The 21,090-nt window shown below is 45.8% G+C and overlaps 1 protein-coding gene across 1 annotated transcript in view; it reads right to left on the reverse strand.

Annotated features, from left to right (window-relative positions):
* The window catches only part of LIPH (lipase H), a 28,042-nt gene extending 22,308 nt beyond the window's left edge, over positions 1-5,734 (reverse strand). Inside the window, exon 1 of the mRNA XM_073358905.1 lies at positions 5,683-5,734. Coding sequence (XP_073215006.1) covers positions 5,683-5,734 — 52 coding nt within the window. The remainder of the gene's footprint in view (positions 1-5,682) is intronic.
* Between the last annotated feature and the right edge of the window lie 15,356 nt (positions 5,735-21,090).

Consider the following 21,090-nt stretch of genomic DNA (forward strand, 5'->3'; position numbering starts at 1 on the left):
CATTTGACTCATGCCAAAGCTGCAGGCATTTGCTAAGAACAGACAACCTTGTGGCTGGAGACCAGACCAGGTCACCTGTATGTTAGTTTTGCTTAAAATAAGTATTAGTCTTATAAGAATATAGTTTGTGTGTAGACTCTATGAAAGGCTTGTAAATTGCTGCATGCATTAATCTCACTTGTAATACCTACATCCCTTGTTATAAAATAATATTTAAGTGTTTGCTCTGTTACTGTAAACTGCCAGTCAGGAGAGAAGCATTCCCAAGTGTGAAATACTAGTTTGCCAAAGGAGGTTTGATCTTCTGCCCAACAAAAGAAGAGCCATAGACACCAGACAAACCACTGTGGCACATCAGAGTGCAAAAGACTTTGTTGATTCTGCCGCCCCCCCATTAAACCCTGAGGGAAGGGAATAAAAATCCCTGACAAGAAGAAACTGTGTCTTTTGGGCTATTTAAACTCCGAAGGGCTAGAAATGCTAAACTGAAGCCAGAGATTCCCCAGGGGCTGCCTCTTGAGTCTGCCCTGAAAGACACTTTGAATTGACGGGTCACTACAGCTCTGTCACTCCTAGGATTTAGATGTCAAGTATCAGGGGTAGCCATGTTAGTCTGTATCCACAAAAACAACAAGGAGTCCTGTGGCACCTTAAAGACTAACAGATTTATTTGGGCATAAGCTTTCGTGGGTAAAAAACCACTTCTTTAGATGCATGGCAGAAGTGTTTTTTTACCCATGAAAGCTTATGCCCAAATAAATCTGTTAGTCTTTAAGGTGCAACCAGACTCCTTAGGATTTAGATGGTAACTCATTGGTGTGTGTGTTTGTTTGCTTTAACCTGTAAATAACTCACTTACTTCTTTTTCCTAGTTAATAAACCTTTAGATAGTTTATTACTGGATTAGCTACAGGTGTTCTCTTTGGTGTAGGATTGTACCAACTGATTTGGAATAAGTAACTGGTCTCTTGAATGGTCTCAACCTGAATGTGGTGATTTTTGATGTAAGTGACCGTTTATCACTAAGTCCAGTTTGTCTGGGTCACAAGATAGCCTGGACAGGCTAAGGCGACTGTCTGTGACTCCATGGAGAGATTGTTACAGTGATCCAGGAGTTCACATTTGTTACAGGCTTGGTGAAATTTAATGATACAACACACCACCAGTTTGTTGTTTTTTTTGTTTTTTGTTTCTTTTTTTGTCAGTCTGCCCTGTGGTTGTCACTCACAGTCATGAGCCACCTTAGACAGTGTGACAGGGGGTAGTTGAATAGTCCAAAAGTGAGTGGAGGAGCCCCATAATTCTGGTCCCCCAACCTGACAGTTTGATTAGTTTTTGCATTGTTTCCTATAAAGTTAACTGCATTTTGAAATTCCATGCTATTCTAATGTCATGAGAGATAAGCCACTGGAGTAGTTGGGACCTCTGGGATAACTTAGTACAATCAAGCTCATGAAGGGATATTGACAAATTCCCTTATCCCCCTTATCGCCTTTTCAACCCCCTCTGGACACTGTAATTTCAAGACCATGCCATTTGAACTGCATAGGCCTGTGGCAAACGTTCAGCAGCTTATGAATAAAGTTCTCAGCCCACTAGCATTATGCCACAGCCTACATGGATTATATCATTTTCTATAGCTCCATGGGGGAAGAGCCCCTACTACGTATGAAGGCAGTATTAGGATTGTAGGGTTAGGCTGTGAGACCAGCTTCCTATAGTGAAGTATATTAACAATTATGGAGGGGACCTTTCTAGGTTACGACATAGGGGATGGACTCATGAAGCCAGTAATCGATAAAAACATGCCCAGTCCCCAAAACTAAAAGGCACTTGAGGCACTTCCTGGGCCTTGCCAGATATTAGCAGAAATTTACCCTTAACTTCACTCTTATTGTGGCTCCCCTAACAGACCTTATAGAGGGAGCTAACCCCCGGATGATCTGATGGGATACAGACTGCGAGAAGGTTTTTAATACCTTGAAGACATGCCTTTGTCAGGCACCCATCCTTTTTAAACCCAACTTTTCCTGAGAATTTATATTCCATGTGGAGGCTCGGATGGAGCTTGGATGCTGTGCTTTCAAGGACTGTGCAGGCAAGGAGCACCCAGTTCTGGATTTAAGTAGAAAATTGTTCCCCAGGAAGAGGACCTATTCGGTTATTGAGAAAGAGGCACTGGCAATTAAGTGAGCCATAGAGTCTTTCAGGTTCTACCAGCTGGGGAGTTCCTTCTCATTGGTCACTGATCATGCCCCTTTAAGTTGGTTGAATACCTGAAGGACTGGAACCCTCGTATAATGCAGTGGTAGCTCACACTCCAGCCGTACAGGATCAGAGTGCAACAGCATGCAGGGAAAGACCACACCAATGGTGATTTTTTTTTAAGAGGGAACCTGGAGAGGTGGACATTCTGAACCAGAAGCCCTTTTCCATCTTGAGGGGTGGGGTGTGTGATGGAGCATGCCTCCATCCCAATCAGGAGAAGGCTAACGCACTCCTCTGGGCTCAACCAGTACCAAACGGGCACACCTGCAAAGCTTGGGGAGGAGGCTTCAAAAGAGAGCTTGCCACAGGAAGGGGTGGCAACCAGGAAGAAAGCCGCTGCGCCTCAGAAGCAGCTGACTCTTGCAGAGTGGCTAAGAAGAAACAGCTGACAAGTCTCCCCCACCCACAAGGACTTTTCAGACCCAAGACAAGCTGATCACTGCAGCCTAGGGTGCCAGACTATCATGTATAAACCAGACTTTTATAAGGAAACTCAGTGACTGAACATCCCCTTCAGTGGGAGACCCCCACAGCTATGAACTCAGAAAGGCTGGAGTAAAGTTCCCAAGCAGGGAGAGGACTTTGAAAGTGAAAGAGACTCTGGAACAGCCTGGGTGTGACCCCAGAGAAAAGCTCAGTCTATCACAGGCCCTGGTCTAACACCTATTGAAGTCATTGCCCTCAGTGGGCTTTGGATCAGGCTGCTAAGGAGAATGCTGCAATGCCGCTACCAAGTTGTGTCTGCCTATAGTTGGAGTACGGCCTAGAGGGGAATTCATAGCTAAGTGCCTCATTACCAGGATGAGTATTGGCCTTAACCCATCTCCTCTCCATCTTGTCTTTTTCACCCAGTTTAATTAAATAATAATAATTAATTAATAGCTTTTCTAAGGTGCGTTTCTTCTATAGATCTCAGAATAGTCTACCAAGGAAGATACGCATTACGTACTCAGATGCTGAGTGTACAAAGACTTGCGCCTGTGTTAAAGGAAGTATGTGTGCGCAACTTTGCAGATCTGGTGCCTTAGGGTATGTCTGCCCAGCCGCGGCATCGAGCCTCCCAGCCCAGGTTGGCAGACTTGGGTTGCAGGGGATCACGCTAGTGCTCTAAAAATGCTGTGTAGAGAGTGGTTTGAAGGTGTAGCTCAGGCGGTGGGTCAGGCTTTGAAGGCCACCTCTTCCCTAGGCCTCAGAGCCCGAGCTCCAGCCCAAGGTGTAACTTCAGAGCGCTGTCTACACCGCCATTGTTAAGAGCACTAGCGTGAACCCTGCTAGCCCCAGGCTGTCGACACGGGCTGTCATGGGCAATGCAGACTGTAAGCTCTTTGGGGGAAAGGCATACTTTTCAGTGCAGTGCCTAACACAAGAGGGTGCCAGTCGTCCCTGGGGTATCTAGCTGCTACCCCAAAACAAATACATACGATTGTATGTCTTCTTATAAACATCATCATCACAGTTGTATGGGAGCAGGCAGGAACTGGGCCTGAGAGTTCCTATCATTCAGTGCAGAGCACTACCACTTATTGCTTAACTTTATTCGTGCCTACGTGTCCTGTAGCCAGCGCTCAGACTTGCTCAGGCAAGCACTTTGCTGTGTGCCACCACAGTCACCAGACCGAGATCTAAGACTCATCAGATTCCGTGGCAGAGGATATCTGTTTAAGATCACATCCATGTTTGCTAATAAGTAGCACCGAAAATATTTGAAAAGCCTTGTAGTAGCTACACTGAGACTACTGGAATTGTGCAAACATGATTAATACAGTCAGATTAATGCTACAGGCTGGTGAGACTCTCAGGACCTTCTTTGGTAGGTTGCTCTACACCTGAGACTTCATTATGTGAGGAATGTCGACATGTGAGAGCTAGTCAGTGTCAATTATTTGGCTCTAAATGCTGACAAGCACAGCGAACCCTTAACCTGCTTGCTTTGGACATGGCTCTGAAACTTGTCAACACCATTTCTCCAATGTAGTTCATAGTGCATCAGGATTTAAATTTTATTAAATACAATGAGAAAAAACAAAGATAAGGCGCGCTCTCACCTGCATACTGAACATGCCCACACCCACATTTTTGAGGAAGGGTAATTAAGTTTTTTAAACCTCCCCAGGTGTCTCTTTTCACGTGTACAGCCAAGAGGTGCAATAGTTTTGTTTTAATACTGCTGGCGCACAAAGAAACGTCTGCATTTCTAAAGGGAATTTCTGATGTGCCTTTATCTTTCCTTAAGGGCTTATGTGCACAAACATTTAGTTCACGGCAAGCTGGCGTGTGTATCTACCCCACACTAGCCTGCCACGGACTTACTGTCCCCGTGGATGGTACCTTCCAACACACATTAACAGTTTGTTATTGTACATTGATCTAGCTTTCTTTAAAATGGAAGTAGATCAAAGCACATTAACAAATGGTTAATGCCTGTCAGCAGGGTCCACATGGACAGTTAGTCTGCAGCAGGCTAGTGGTGGGCAGATTCACACCCCAGCTTGCCGTAAACAAATTAATTGTGTAGACAAACCCTAAAGTCATAATATTGTGTTAGTGTTGGTATTTTTATATTATACAGTACTGGGCTAATGAGAGGCAGTTTAGCCTAGTGGGTTGGGCACTAGACTAGGACTCAGGAGACCTAGGTTCAATTACCAGCTCTTCTGCTGATCTTGAACAGCTCATTGCCCTCCCTGCCCCTCAGTTTCCCCTTCTGTAAAAACAGGGATAAAGTAAAGTTCTTTGAGAGATCTAGTGATGAAAGGTGCTGTATAAGTATGTATTTATCAAACCCAACATGTGAAAGACATCAAGATCTCTGGGAAACCTTGAGATTGCTGAGATATCCATTGATATTAATAAGAATATTTAGATTTTTTTGAAAACACAAAATGCAGGTGTTTTTCCTCCCAGAGCTTAGAGGTGCAATATTACAGACCAATAACAACCCTCGGCTGTTTGTTTACGAGAGGCCCTGGGAGCAGTTGGCTTATGATTATAAAGGCTTGTTCTTAAGCTGGATGAGAGGACTGTCAAATGAAATTGACTGGTTTGTAATAGTAAATGCCAAATCATACACTTATAAAATTCATAGATTTTGAAAACCTTCTTATTTATCATATGTGTTATTGCTGCAAAAAGATAATCACAATTAACAACTGTAATTGCTAATGTATAGTCCTTACACAAGAAGTTTATACAAAGTGGCACTAAGATACAATTACTCATTTTGTTTTTACATGTTGAACTCTATACTCACTTGAAAATAATCTTGTGCATCTAACCAATATATTTTACTCCAAAACCAAAACAATTAAATATCAGCGTTTCTAATCTAAAGGCTAAATATGTTCATGTTACTATGACATCTGAAAAGTATGTTTTATTTGCTGAGAAAATCAAAACAAAGGTTACATTTCTTACCTGCCCTCACCCTGCACATCAAATAGATGAAGAAGAAATACAGCTTCGGCATGTGGAATAGGTAAGTCAATTGCCACGTAACATCCTCATTCAAACAGAGAGACGAGTCCAGCAATTCAGGGCTTCCACAATTTCTTTACCATGTGTTTGCTTGCTTTCATATAACCATTAAACTGCCTACTCAGGTGGTGTCAGTAGGTGTGGTGACAAGTAGGAAGTTAATATACAAGGAATAGTCTTTAAACTCTCAAATCCAGGCCTGTACTTTAAAGGGTGAGGCAGTTTCTAATCTTACAGGGTTATTTCTTTTCATTTATTCTGATCTGGGGAATGACTAAGCCAAGCCATGGGCGGTTGTGTAATGCCTATTGAATAGCAGTTTGCTTTGCCTTTGCCCCGGTTCCCCATTCCCAGCCAATGGGAGCTTCAGGGGAGGTACCTGCAGGCGAGGGCAGAGCGCGGAGCCCTCTGCTCCCCCTCTCCCAGAGGCTGCAGGGACGTGGTGCCGGCCGCTTCCAGGAGCGGCGCGGGGCCAGGGCAGGCAGCAAGCCTGCCTTAGCCCTACTGCGCCATGGGGCTGGCAATCCCGCGGGCCAGAATCATAGAATATTAGGGTTGGAAGAGACCTCAGAAGATCATCTAGTCCAATCCCCTGCTCAAAGCAGGACCAACATCAACACCAACTAATGACAGGTTTCAGAGTAGCAGCCGTGTTAGTCTGTATTTGCAAAAAGAAAAGGAGTACTAGTTGCACCTTAGAGACTAACCAATTTATTTGAGCATAAGCTTTTGTGAGCTACAGCTCACTTCATCGGATGCATTCAGTGGAAAATACAGAGGAGATTTTGTATTTTCCACTCAATGCATCCAATGAAGTGAGCTGTAGCTCACGAAAGCTTATGCTCAAATAAATTGGTTAGTCTCTAAGGTGCCACTAGTACTCCTTTTCTTTTTGCGAACACCAACTAAGTCATCCCAGCCAGGACTTTGTCAAGCTGGGCCTTAAAAACCTTTAAGGATGGAGATTCCACCACCTCCCTAGGTAACCCTTTCCAGTGCTTCACCACCCTCCTAGTGAAAGAGTGTTTCCTAATATCCAACCTAGACCTGCCTCACTGCAACTCAGGACCACTGCTTCTTGTTCTGTCATCTACCACCACTGAGAACAGCCGAGCTCCATCCTCTTTGGAACCCCCCTTCAGGTAGTTGAAGGCTGCTATCAAATCCCCCCTCACTCTTTTCTTCCGCAGACTAAATAACCCCAGTTCCTCATAAGTCATGTGCCCCAGCCCCCTAATCATTTTTGTTGCCCTCCACTGGACTCTCTCCAATTTGTCCACATCCCTTCTGTAGTGGGGGGACCAAAACTGGACACAATACTCCAGGTGTGGCCTCACCAGTGCGGAATATAGGGGAATAGTCATTTCCCTCGATCTGCTGGCAATGCTCCTACTAATACAGTCCAATATGCCGTTGGCCTTTTGGTAGCAAGGGCACGCTGCTGACTCATATCCAGCTTCTCATCCACTGTAATCCCCAGGTCCTTTTTCTGCAGAACTTCTGCTTAGCCAGTCGGTCCCCAGCCTGTAGCAGTGCATGGGATTCTTCCTTCCTAAGTGCAGAATTCTGCACTTGTCCTTGTTGAATTCAGATTTCTTTTGGCCCAATCCTCCAATTTGTCTAGGTCACTCTGGACCTTATCCCTACCCTCCAGTGTATCTACCTCTCCCCCCAGCTTAGTGTCATCTGTGAACTTGCTGAAGGTGCAATTCATCCCATTATCCAGATCATTAATAAAGACGTTGAACAAAACCGGCCCCAGGACCGAACCCTGGGGCACTCCGCTTGATACTGGCTGCCAACTAGACATTGAGCCATTGATCACTACCCGTTGAGCCCAACAATCTAGCCAGATTTCTATCCACCTTATAGTCCATTCATCCAAGCCATACTTCTTTAACTTAATGGCAAGAATACTGTGGAAGACCGTATCAAAAGCTTTGCTAAAGTCAAGATATATCACATCCACTGCTTTCCCCATATCCACAGAGCCCGTTATCTCATCATAGAAGGCAATCATGTTGGTCAGGCATGACATGCCCTTGGTGATTCCATGTTGACTGTTCTTGATCACCTTCCTCTCCTCCAAGTGCTTCAAAATGGATTCCTTGAGGACCTGCTCCATGATTTTGCTAGGGACTGAAGTGAGGCTGACCGGTCTGTAGTTCCCCAGGTTCTCTTTCTTCTCTTTTTAAAATATGGGCACTATATTTGCCTTATTCCAATCATCTGGGACCTCCCCTGATTGCCACAAATTTTCAAAGATAATGGCCAATGGCTCTGCAATCACATCAGCCAACTCCCTCAGCATCCTTGCATGCAAAAGATCTGGACCCATGGACTTGTGCATGTCCAGCTTTTCTAAATAGTCCTTAACCTGTTCTTTCACCACTGAGGGCTGCTCACCTCCTCCCCATACTGTGTTGCCCAGTTGCCCAAAGCCCTGACAGGCCAGATCCATCCTGCGGGCTGTAGTTTGCCCACCCCTGCCCTATAGCATGCTTATCCCCACCCCAATCTCTTAGCAGCCTGAGACCAGCCTCCCCTGCTGTGAGGCTGTGTCCCTTCTAGTGGGCTGACCCTCCTGTGCACACACTTTGCAGCCAGGAGAGAGACCCAAAGCACAGAATTCTGAGCAAGGGAGGACACTTACAGAATTCAGTCTGTGTTGCAGCCTGCAGCAGGCAACACTCATGGATCTGGCAGCCCTGTCTGCAGGGGTCAGTCTTGGGTTTGGTACTAGTCAATATTTTCATTAATGACTTTGATAACGGAGTGGAAAACATGCTTATAAAATTTGCAGAGGATACCAAGCTGGGAGGGGCTGCCCGCACTTTGGAGGATAGAATTTGAATTCAAAACAATGACAAATGGAAGAGTGGATCTGAATTCAGCATAGATGGTCCCTTCCAGCTCTACAGTCCTATGATTCCTGCAGCCCAGCTCTGATAAATGAAAGAGAGGGTAGCTCCCTTTTATGGACACTGAGCCAGCCAGTTAGTTATAAAATCCCTGTTGGTAGCTGTTCTCTACTTCCTTTACCTGTAAAGGGTTAAAAAAGCCCATAGGCAAAAAGGAAGGGAGTGGGCACCTGACCAAAAGAGCCAATGGGAGGGCTAGAACTTTTTAAAATTGGGAAAAAACTTTCCCTTTTTCTGTAGTTGTTCTCCGGAGAGAGGGGACAGAGCAGAGACAGGGCTGGGACTATGCTGTAAGAGCTTTGAGCCAGGTATGGAAAACTATCAGATCATACCTAGAACTACTCATTTGAACCCCAGATATGTAAGTAGATCAGGAAATGTCTAGGAAGATATGATTAGGTTTATCTCTTTTATTTCTTTATGGCTTGTGGAGTCCTCTGTGCTAACCCCAGGTGCTTTTGTTTTGCTTGTAACCTTTAAGCTGGACCTCAAGAAAACCATTCTTGATGCTTAATTATTATATTTGCTGTTTTTAAATCTAACACTAGCCTAAGTTCCAGATGTATTTTCTTTCTTTTTGTTTTTAATAAAATTTACCTTTTTTAAGAACAGGATTGGGTTTTTGGATCCTAAGAGGTTTGTGCATATGCTGTTTAATTAGCTGGTGGCAACAGCTGATTTCCTTTGTTTTCTTTCTCAGCTCTTCCCTGGAGAGGGGGTGAAAGGACTTGAGGGTACCTCACAGGAAGGAATTCCCAAGTGCTCCTTCCTGGTTTCTCAAAAGGGAGGGGGGATTGCACTTGGGTGGTGGCAGCTGTGACAGGTTCAGTCACAGAGACCACCTTGGGACTGTCATCTGATAGCACTGAGACTACCTCTGAGCCCATTTTCCCTGCCAGCTTGGGACTTCAGAACCCTGCTTTGCTGAGCCAGACACACTAGCCTGCTGCAAACACAGAGCCAGGTCTGAACCAAATCCCCAAAGCTGCAGACTTAACTGAAAACAGATTAAGAAGTGCTCCTGTCTCCAGCACCCAGATACCCAGTTCCTAGTGGTATCCAAACCCCAAATAAATCCGTTTTACTCTGTATAAAGCTTATACAGGGTAAACTCATAAATTGTGCACCCTCTATAACACTAATAGAGATATGCACAGCTGTTTGCTTCCCCAGGTAGTAATTACTCACTCTGGGTTAATTAATAAGCAAGAGTGATTTTATTAAGTATAAAAGGTCAGATTTAAGTGGTTTCAAGTAATAACAGACAGAACAAAGTAAGTTACCAAGCAAAATAAAACAAAACATGCAAGTCTATGCCTAATACATTAAGAAACTGATTACAGATGAAATCTCACCCTCAGAGATGTTCCAATAAGCTTCTTTCACAGACTAGACTCCTTCCTAGTCTGGCCCAATCCTTTCCCCTGGTACAGTCCTTGTTCCAGCTCAGGTGGTAGCTAGGGGATTTCTCATAACTGGAACCCCCTTTGTTCTGTTCCACCCCTTTTATAGCTTTGGCACAAGGTGGGAATCTTTTGTCTCTCTGAGTCGCTACCCCATCTTCTAAATGGAAAAGCACCAGGTTTAAGATGGATTTCAGTACCAGGTGACATGGTCACATGTCCTGTGAGACCCCAAGCCTTCATTCTTCCTGGCCTAACTCACAGGAAGGCTTGCAAGTTAATAGAGCCATCTACAGTCAATTGTCCTGGTTAATTTGGGCCATCAAGGTTCCAAACCACCATTAATGGCCCACACTTTGCATAATTACCATTATGAGTTATAGTTCATATTTCTAGTTTCAGATACAAGAATGATACATTTATTCAAATAGGATGAACACACTCAGTAGATTATAAGATTTGTAATGATACCTTACAAGAGACCTTCTGCATGAAGCATATTCCAGTTACATTATATTCACAATCCTTAGCATATTTTCATAAAATCATATGGAGTGCAACATCACAGCAGCATCTACCCATCCAAGGTCACAGAAAAGCTGTAACCTTGGGAGTTTATTACCAGCCTGGAGTGGCCAGTATTAATTTCTAGAATCCTTGCAGGCCCCCACCTTTTGCACTCGAAGTGCCAGCGTGGGGAATGAGCCTTGACATCGTGGCAGTGTGGTGGGATCATTTTGAACCAGAAGCACAGACCTCAGGATTTTAAAAGGACACATTTTTCCTTTTGGCAGTCTGCAAAGGCAAGAAGGTTTCTCTCTTTCTTTCTTTCTTTTTTGCCTGCCTGCCTGCCTGATGGAAAACAGGCACGCAAAGGGTTCAAACTGCCAAGCCAGGAAGTCCAACAAGCAGTTTATTTTTTTTCTAGCTTTGTGGCAACAAAATAGCTAGGCTAGAGTAGGGCAACCCTGTGCATGAGGTTGTGGCCGGGCACCGAAACCCTCGAGAAATCAGTCTTCCCAAAGCGGCACACCACAGAGAAGACAGGTTTCAGAGTAGCAGCCATGTTAGTCTGTATCCGCAAAAAGAACAGGAGTACTTGTGGCACAAAGTACTTAGAGACAAATTTATTTGAGCATAAGCTTTTGTGAGCTACAGCTCACTTCATCAGATGCATTCAGTGGAAAATACAGTGGGGAAATTTTATATACACAGAGAACATGAAACAATGGGTGTTACCATACACACTGTAACAAGACTGATCACTTAAGGTGAGCTATTACCAGCAGGAGAGTGGGGGGGACGACACCTTTTGTAGTTATAATCAAGGTGGGCCATTTCCAGCAGTTTACAAGAACAGTAGGAGAAAACAGACACAGATCAAGCCCAGACATCCAGCTCCATGACAGAAATGCAGGGAGGGGATGGGGGAATGGGGACTTCCCAGGAGGGAAGGGTCATCCCTCCTCCAACTGAGATCCCGGTGCCAGGATGGAGGGATGTCCTTAACCCAGGACGAGTTCTCAGTGCGGGAGAAAGGAATTTTTTCCTCGAGATGAAGCGCTTGGAGGCAGAAGCGCAGGAGAAGCGCTTGGACACGAAGCACTTGGAACTTGAGCTGAAGCGCTTAGAGCTGGAAAAGGCTACGCTGGATCAATCAGGTAGCCCTAACAGTCCTTCTCTAGGTATCGCTCTCCATTCAAAAAAATTCCCCACCTACAAGGTTGGCGATGATACAGAGGTCTTCTTAGAAAATTTTGAAAGGGCCTGCCTTGGGTACAACATCCCTAGAGACCTATATATATATATATATATATATATATATATATATATATATATATGGTGGAGCTGAAGCCACAGCTCAGTGGACCCTTACCAGAGGTGGCAGCTGAAGTGCCTAAAGAACACATGAACGAGTACAAACTTTTTAAACACAAGGCCAGAATTAGGATGGGGCTAACACCCGAGCATGCCTGTCGGCGGTTCACAGCCCTAAGGTGGAAACCAGAAGTGGCATTTTCCTGACATGCCTACCACACTGTAAAAAATTGAGATGCCTGGATATCAGGAGCAAAGGTTAAGTCTCTGGAAGATATGTCTCTCCTCATACAAATGGAGCAGTTCTTAGTGGTGTTCCTGAGGAAATAGAAAAGTATATCCTAGATGGGAAGCCCAAAAGTGTAATCGAGGTGAGGGAGATTGGAGCCAAATGGGTGGAGGTGGTGGGGAAGAAGAAAGCTAGTAGCAGTTGGTGGGGATACTAGAAGGGGCAATCTGAGATGACACCCCACCATCGGAGTCAGCCCAAGGCCCCACCTCACAAGGAGGAGCCCTCCACAGAGCCAGGGAACCCCAGATGCCCTCTCGTTCCACCACCCAACTCTCCAACCACCAATCTCGCTCCAACCCACAGTCAGCTGGGCAATGCTTCAAGTGTAATAAGCTGAGGCATGTGAAGGCCAACTGCCCCAAGAGCACCAGCTGACTGCAGCTCATCACCCCGAAGTCCCACCGAGAACCTTCAGGCCCAGGTGCCTCTCAAATACCCCCAAAGCAAAAGGAAACTGTGAGTGTGGGCGGAAGGAAGATTACTGCATGGAGAGACACTGAAGCACAGGTGTCAGCTATCCACCAATCCCTGGTGGACCCCAAATTCATCGACCCAGAGGCCTAATTGACGGTGAAACCCTTTAACGCCAACTCTTTTAACTTGCCTACAGCCAAGTTGCCTGTCCAGTTCAGGAATATGGACTTTTGCAGTCTATGACAATTATCCCATTCCTATGCTGATGGGAGAAGACTTAGCCAACCATGTAAGGCTAACAGGGTGGGGATGGTCACCTGCAGCCAGGCTTAACAGGCCTCCACACATAACCCCATTCCTGAGCCTCCTACAGGGACCCAGTCAGAGGTGGTGAAACCAAACCCCAGACCAAAGTCTATGGCTGCAGTTGTAGATCCAGTTCCTGGAACCCAGCCAGAATCTTCCCAAGGATTGGAACTGGTGGAGCAGTCAGCACCAGAGCTCGTGCTTGCAACCCCACCAGAGTCAGGGGAGTCAGCACCAAAGGGTGCCACTGACCCTGCATCTGCAGCAGCAGCAAAACTGATGCAAGAAGCTCAACCGGAGCCTGAAATACCCCCCAGTGCACCAGCGGAGAGCAGTTCACAATCAACTGAGACAACTCCATCACCTGCATCGCTTCCAGTGGGACCAAGACCAAGTCCACAACCCAGCGAGGAACTAACATCTCCAGCATCAAGGGAGCAGTTCCAGGCTGAGCAGGAAGTGGACAAAAGCCTCAAAGGAGCTTGGACGGCGGCATGGAGCGACCTACCGCCTCTTACCTCTTCCAATAGATCCAGGTTTGTTGTAGAAGGAGGACTTTTATATAAGAAAGCCCTTTCTGGTGGGCACAAAGAGGACTGGCATCCTCAGAGATGGTTGCTAGTTCCAACTAAGTATAGGAAAAAGCTCTTGAGCTTAGCCCGCAATCACCCTAGTTGCCATGCTGGGGTGAACAGGAACAAAGGCCGTTTGGGGAAGTCATTTCACTGGGAGGGAATGGGTAAGGACATTTCTACCTATGTCTGGTCTTGTAAGGTGTGCCAGAGGGTGGGAAGGCCCCAAGACCAGGTCAAGGCCCCTCTCCAGCCAATCCCCATAACTGAGGTTCCATTTCAGTGTGTAGTTGTGGATATTCTGGGTCCTTTTCCTAAGAAACCCAGAAAAAAGCTGTACAGACTGACTTTCATGGATTTTGCCACCCAGTGGCCAAAAGCAGTAGCTCTAAGCAACACCAGGGCTAAAAGTGTGAGCCAGGCATTGGCAGACATCAGGGTAGGTCGGCCCTCCAACATCCTTAGGGATTCGGGAACTAACTTCCTGGTAGGGATCATAAAACATTTTTGGGAAGCTCATGGGATAAACCACTCGGTTGCTACTCCTTACCACCATCAAACAAATGGCCTAGTAGAGAAGTTTAATGGGACTTTGGGGGCCATAATATGTACATTCGTGGTAGAGTGCTACCCTGGAGCCGCTCCAGGTAAGCAGCGCCAGGCTGGAGCCCGCACTCCGAATCCCTCCTGCACCCCGTACCCCAACCACCGATGCACCCCTCCTGCGCCCCGTACCCTCTGCCCTGAGCCCCCTGCCTTACCCCGGATCCCTCCTGCACCCCCTGCCCTGAGGCCCCTCCCACACTCCTCCCTGCACCCCTTTTGCACCTCTTTTACATGAATGCGGTCAATCCCTTTCCATGTGCCTATGCCAGGGCAGCAGCACTCCAGATGAAGAAAGCAATCCAATCTCATTGCAAGAATTCCAGTTAGCCAATACAGCCTGTCATGACAGTGACACAAAGTGAACTGTGCTGCCACAGGAACAGTACTGTCATGGATAAGGGATTTTCTGCTTTGCAGATGTTCTGGTTTAACTTGGATTTAAACTTGGAGAGTGGTCAGTTTGGATGAGCTATTACCAGCAGGAGAGTGAGTTTGTGTGTGTATGGGGGTGGGGGGGATGTGAGAAAACCTGGATTTGTGCAGGAAATAGCCCAACTTGATTATCATGCACATTGTGTAAAGAGTTGTCACTTTGGATGGGCTATCACCAGCAGGAGAGTGAATTTGTGTGTGGGGGTGGAGGGCGAGAAAACCTGGATTTGTGCTGGAAATGGCCCAACCTGATGATCACTTTAGATAAGCTATTACCAGCAGGACAGTGGGGTGGGAGGAGGTATTGTTTCATATTCTCTGTGTGTATATAAAGTCTGCTGCAGCTTCCACGGTATGCATCTGATGAAGTGAGCTGTAGCTCACGAAAGCTCATGCTCAAATAAATTGGTTAGTCTCTAAGGTGCCACAAGTCCTCCTTTTCTTTTTACCTACAGAAGTGTCGCTCTTTAGTCACATAATGGGCAACAGTCATTCTAATACACAAGCTATGAAATGTTTGCATTTTTCTGTGCCAAATCCAGTATTTAGGAAGAAGCAGAAAGCCATTACCTCTTTTCCTATATTCTCAAATTTTGGAATAACTTGTCTCACAAAATTCTCCTACTATAAGAATACTTATTCTTTATAACAAAGCTATGCTAAATGGATTTGTGGACATCATCACCATATAATGAATATGAATATGGTCAGCCTAAACTCCCATCTTTCAACAAACCTACATCCTAATCCCATAAAGGCATTGTGACAGTCTGTACCCCTACATTTACCCTTTGCACACTGTTGTAATAATCTTTGTACAAGGTTTTCCTTGGGAGGTATCATTTGAAAACTCATAATTTGATTATGATTATTGTCCTGGTAAAATATGTGTGGCACCGTTGTATGTAAAGTTATGAGATTCCACTGCATGGTGTTACTAAAACATGTTCCAAGTCCTGGGGGTGGCCAAACCACTTCCTCAGAGACAAGGGTAAGCTGACAACTCAGACAGGTTAAACAAGTTCAAATGGGCCATCACCTGCTAAGTGGCTATTCATTGGCAGGAAAAGGGACATATTAGAAAAATCTACATATTAGCAAGGAAACAGCATGGAGTTCCCATCTACACAGTCTCCCTGTCACCATGGTCCCAGCTGGAGATGCTTCTCAAAGGAGGGATTTAGAGTAGCAGCCATGTTAGTCTGTATCCGCAAAAAGAAAAGGAGGACTTGTGGCACCTTAGAGACTAACAAATTTATTTGAGCATAAGCTTTTGTGAGCTACAGCTCACTTCATCGGATGCATTCAGTGGAAAATACAGTGGGGAGATTTTATATACACAAAGAACATGAAACAATGGGTGTTACCATACACACTGTAACAAGACTGATCACTTAAGGTGAGCTATTACCAGCAGGAGAGCAGGGGACACCTTTTGTAGTGATAATCAAGGTGGGCCATTTCCAGCAGTTGACAAGAATGTCTGAGGAACAGCGGGGTGGGAATAAACATGGGGAAATAGATTTACTTTGTGTAATGACCCATCTACTCCCAGTCTTTATTCAAGCTTAAGTTAATTGTATCCAGTTTGCAAACTAATTCCAATTCAGCAGTCTCTCGTTGGAGTCTGTTTTTGAAGTTTTTTTGTTGAAGCATTGCCACTTTTAGGTCTGTAATCGAGTGACCAGAGAGACTGAAGTGTTCTCGGATTGGTTTTTGAATGTTATAATTCTTGATGTCTGATTTGTGTCCATTTATTCTTTTACATAGAGACTGTCCAGTTTGGCCAATGTACATGGCAGAGGGGCATTGCTGGCACATGATGGCATATATCACATTGGTGGATGTGCAGGTGAACGAGCCTCTGATAGTGTGGCTGATGTGATTAGGCCCTATGATGGTGTCCCCTGAATAGATATGTGGACTATAAAAAGGAGAGGTAGATCCCAAAAAGATCCCATCCCACCTCTGTCCTGATTTTTCACACTTGCTATCTGGTCATCCTAGATGAAGAACATGGAGCTGCAGCAGGTGCAGATGTGGGCTGGGGGGGCAGGACTCAGAATTAATGAGTTAGAATGTTGGGGTTTGGGGAGAAGCTGGAAGTGCTGCCCCACGGAGCAGCAGTGAGAGCCTCTGCAGGGGGCAGAGTCCCCAACTCTGTGTGTTGGGGAGAGCAGGCATCATGGTAACTATCACACACTCTCTCTCTCTGGGGGAGGACAGGAGGGGTTCAAAAATGAAAAGACAGACCCAAGACCACACATCCATCTTTTTAAATCCATCTCCTGCTTTGGGGGCCAATCTTGTGGTTAGTGGGGGATCTGACTCCTGGCGTTTGAACTTCTGGGGCTGGCTGTGGAGAGGATAGGAGCGAAGTGGAGAAAATCCAGAGCGGAGTCCTGCATGAGGGAAAGAATCTTTGTGCCCAGAGATGCTGAGCAATGTCTGTTCCTGAGTTTTTACCTTGTGTTCATTACAGTTGTCCGTATTTTTTCTGGATGATTTTGGCCTCTTATTTCAGTCCTTCAGTTGCTGAATTTTCAGTTGGCTTGGTCAGAGTCAAAGGTCAATGCACACTTCTCAAGGGCTTAACCTGACCAAGGCAACTGAAAAGGCAATAAAGACACTGAGAAAATGAGATCAAAAGCCTGTCAGAGTTTGTCAGTGTTGCTTGACATCGCCCTCTTCCCCATAAGCAGGGGCTAGTTGGAAGCTGCCTAAGAAGGGGTTAATTGAATTAAAGCTGCCTTGCTGCTGGATCATTAACACAGCTGACTTAAAGGAAGTGAAGGCTGCTCTTTCCTGGGAGGGAGAGAGGGGAGGCTTTATAATAGGTTCAGCTGTTTCGGAGGAGCCTTGGCTGCAGGCATCCTGTAGACGTGAGTTGGAGGCATGTACTGTGAGTAACTGCAGAGGTGGGAAATAATGTGGTTGAGGCAGAGCAGAATCAAGGTGTGGTGACTCAGTGGCCAAACTTTGAGCCTCTCCTGAGGTGTGATGCTCCATGAAAAGTATTTAATGAACTGATTTGTTTGTGTATAAGCAAAAACTTCTCCTTTAAAAAGTGTGGTGCTAGCGGTGATGAAAGGATGTGTTGCCTTGACAGGCCTGGTAGATGAAGTCCCCTGTCTGTAGGGCAAGCTTCCAACACCTGTGACCCCTGCCAGTGTGCCTTGTCCCGCTACCCCTGGGTAGGGTATAGGAGAGGACTTACCCTATGGGTAACTGGAGTCCTGTCGTCTTCATGGCTCATGAAGTGCTTGGCCTCTCTGCTAATGGGAGAGTGGTGGTGAGTCTATGCGACAGGAACTTGCCTGGCCCTAACACACGCACTTCATCTAAGGCCACTGAACAGTCAGTTGAGGAGAACACTTTGTAATTCCTACTGAACTGGGCTAGATTCAAACTGGCATTCGACAGGTGAAAAGTGCTATAGATCATTAGCAGCATTAGGTGAGCATTTCCTAACTTGAGTGATTGACTTTACAACCTTAATGTTCTTTTAATGCAGCTTTTCAATTTAACTTCTTGGCTTTTCTTACAGTGAAAAAGTTAAAAAAAAAAATATATTCCACTATGTGCAACACTAACTCCCTCCACACCTATCATGCTGGTTTGGAGCTCCACCTGTCAGTACAGATGTCTGTCCTTTGGACTACCAGGGTAACTATGCTGGCTGGGAGAAGGAGGATGTTCTTATGTGAAACCATCCACTAGAGGAGGATGCATAAATTTACTGTTTCAGTGTGTTATGTAAGCATGAGTAGCCCATTTTACTGACTCTGTAGCTAAGAAGAAAGACATGGGCTGTCCTTTCTGAGAGGCACTGTAGCTCACTGGGGGAAATTTGGGTTTTCTGTATTCAAAGACCTGGGTTCTGTTCCCTGCTTGGTTAATGCTCAGTGGTATATGAGCTGTAACAGTTGGAAAGGATACTTGCTTACCACCAATCAGTAAACATAAGATTACTGCTCTTGCCTCTGTGTGCTGCATGTTCCCCAAGGCTGTTTAAAAGCTATTTTAATGAGGAAGCAGCAGGATCATCGGTCCTTTTGTCTGTGTCCCATCTGGAATGTGAGCTCTGTGTGGCATACGTACAGAATGACCGACAAAGTTGAGGGGTTTTAGTATTGTGGCAGAAAACTGTTGTGTCAACTGTGGATGGGAAGTTATGATCTTCAACAGTGTAGAAGTGTTCCAAATCTAAATGGATGTTCATGGGGACCGAAAAATGCATCTCTCCCTGTCAGACCTCTCAGTGCTGCTGCAAAACAGTTCTTGTCCACTTTCATACAAAGTGTCAGGCACCCTTAAGACAGGGGTTGCTACTGCTCCCCCATAATCACTTTTTCCCATGGAGGCACTAGCAGGGGTTGAACTTACGCCTTCCAGCTCTGATGCATAGACTTTCTTCCACTTCAGCTACAACATTGGTGGAAACAGTTTGTTTGCAGTGTGAACCAGCCTGTAGGGGGACATACTTTACCAGTGGGATTCTCAGTTTTTTGAGATAGCACTGGAATGTTGCGCACCAGGAGTACTGGGTTCTTTTCCTGCAAAGGTGGTGTGCTGTAGTGTCTGGAGAAGCACCACCAAACAGTTTGGTACAACTGCACTGAAAGGGAGTGTGGCAGAATGTTGGAGATCTGCAACGGTCACTGTGGAACATGTATTTCTGTTCCTGAACTGACCTTGTGCAAGTTCTTACACTCATTACTATTTAATGAGTTTCACTTAAGGCTGAGGGAGCAAGACCTTGCTTAAGAAGCACTGGAGTGCACAAATGCTAAGAGCAGTCAGTAGAAGAACTAGAACTCAGAGCCCTCTGCCTTCTACAGGCTGTGTGTGCTGGAAAGTAACCCTCTAAGATGCAGGGCGTCCCTAGCCATTTGGGTATCCTACCGGGGGGGCGGGGGCTGTGTGGGGCCCCAGGCTTCCCCCTCCCCCACACAGGGTCTGGGAGGCAGGAACTGGGGGGGCACTTCTGCGGGCCCCCTAGGCCCAGAGTGGCCCGGGTGATTAGCGGGGGGCCGGGAGCAGCCGCTCCGCTTCCCTGGCCCCAGCCGTGTCCCTAGGCGGAGAGGGCTTGGGGGGAGGGATTTCTTCCCCCCCGACCCCGCACTCACCGGCAGTAGCGGGAAGCGGAGCAGCCCGGCCCCAGCCCTCTCTACTCCGCCAGCCCCGGCGCTCCGCTTCCCGCCGCCGGTGAGAGCCGGGGGAACTCCTTTCCCCAACCGAAGCGACATGGCTGCGACCGGGGCAAGGGAAGCGGAGCGGGCTGGGGCTGGGGCTGGAAGTATGACACCCTTTATTATATAAGTGTTATGACCTCATCTAAAATATTACAATAAGTTCTGGCCAGCTCTTAGCAAGAATGTAGCAGAATAGAGAAGGTCAGTTCAAATGATTAGAGGCTGTACAGGCCACCTCTCTGTAATGCACCCAATACAGGTTGCCAGTGGGAGACCTTGATCACCAAAAGTCGCACGCACTTATGAGATTAAGCTGAAGGATCACCTCTTTTAGTTTAGTATGTTCCATGGCTCAACCATGAGCAGGAGACATAACTGTACACATCACTGGTATGCGCTACTCAGTAGTGGAGTACCACTAGATTAGAGGCATTACATTTTGCAAAGTAGACATATGATGCACATGGGCTCCACAGAACCTCTTGCTGCAGCTCTTGTTCATCACACCAGTTGTGCAATAGAAAAGCCCTATTACTTGAGCACCTCTCTAAGTTACAGGGAAAAAATGACAAAAGCAACAGTTGCTCCAAAGGTAAGATTGCAACCAGATGTTCAGAAAAGGCTATTTTATGTTTACCTTTGACCCTCATCACAGAAGTATAATGAAAAGAACTCACGCTTTGAGATTTATAGGGTTATTCCTAACTGAATAGTAGAAATTTATCTGAAAATTGTCAAATTTTAAGTAGCTTTTGAGATTGACTTTAAAAGGCTCATTTTTGAAGCGATGAGGTGGGTGAGGTAACATGTTTTATTGGACCAATGTCTGTTGGGGCAAGAGACCTGCTTAAGAGCTTACACAGAGCTCTTCTACAGGTCATTTTTGAAGTATTTAACTCTTTCACCCTTCTTAAGACCCCATTAAATCAGTCACAAAATTGAAGACTTTACTGACTCCCCTTTGGTATGCTACTTGTTTAATGCTCAGGTGTGGAACCACCCTGATGAGAGCTTTGTAAATAACAATAGATACACTAGAAGGACTCTTGAAACTAACCCAAGCAACAGGCAATGTTCAAGGATCAAAAAGTAAAATGTTTAAGCTGACCGGTATCTGAAACTAGGTATGAATCTTTGCCATTAAAATTGATGGAGCAAAGAGAGCTGGTGGAGAAGACAGGTGTGTGCATGATGGGGGGAGGGTGTGCATGTGGGGGAAGTGAGGGTGGGGTGTGCTACACCCAATAATCACAATGGGGTGGAGAAGCAGAAAAGTTTATTTGCAGCTGCAAAAAGGTACAGGGAGAATAGAATCTCAAATCCTGCACACAGAGCAGGAAGTTACACAGGCTTTTATACATCCTTTTCCCCAGCATACTTATCCAATAG

This window comes from Lepidochelys kempii, chromosome 9, assembly GCF_965140265.1.
Source record: "Lepidochelys kempii isolate rLepKem1 chromosome 9, rLepKem1.hap2, whole genome shotgun sequence".
NCBI classification, from domain to species: Eukaryota; Metazoa; Chordata; order Testudines; family Cheloniidae; genus Lepidochelys; species Lepidochelys kempii.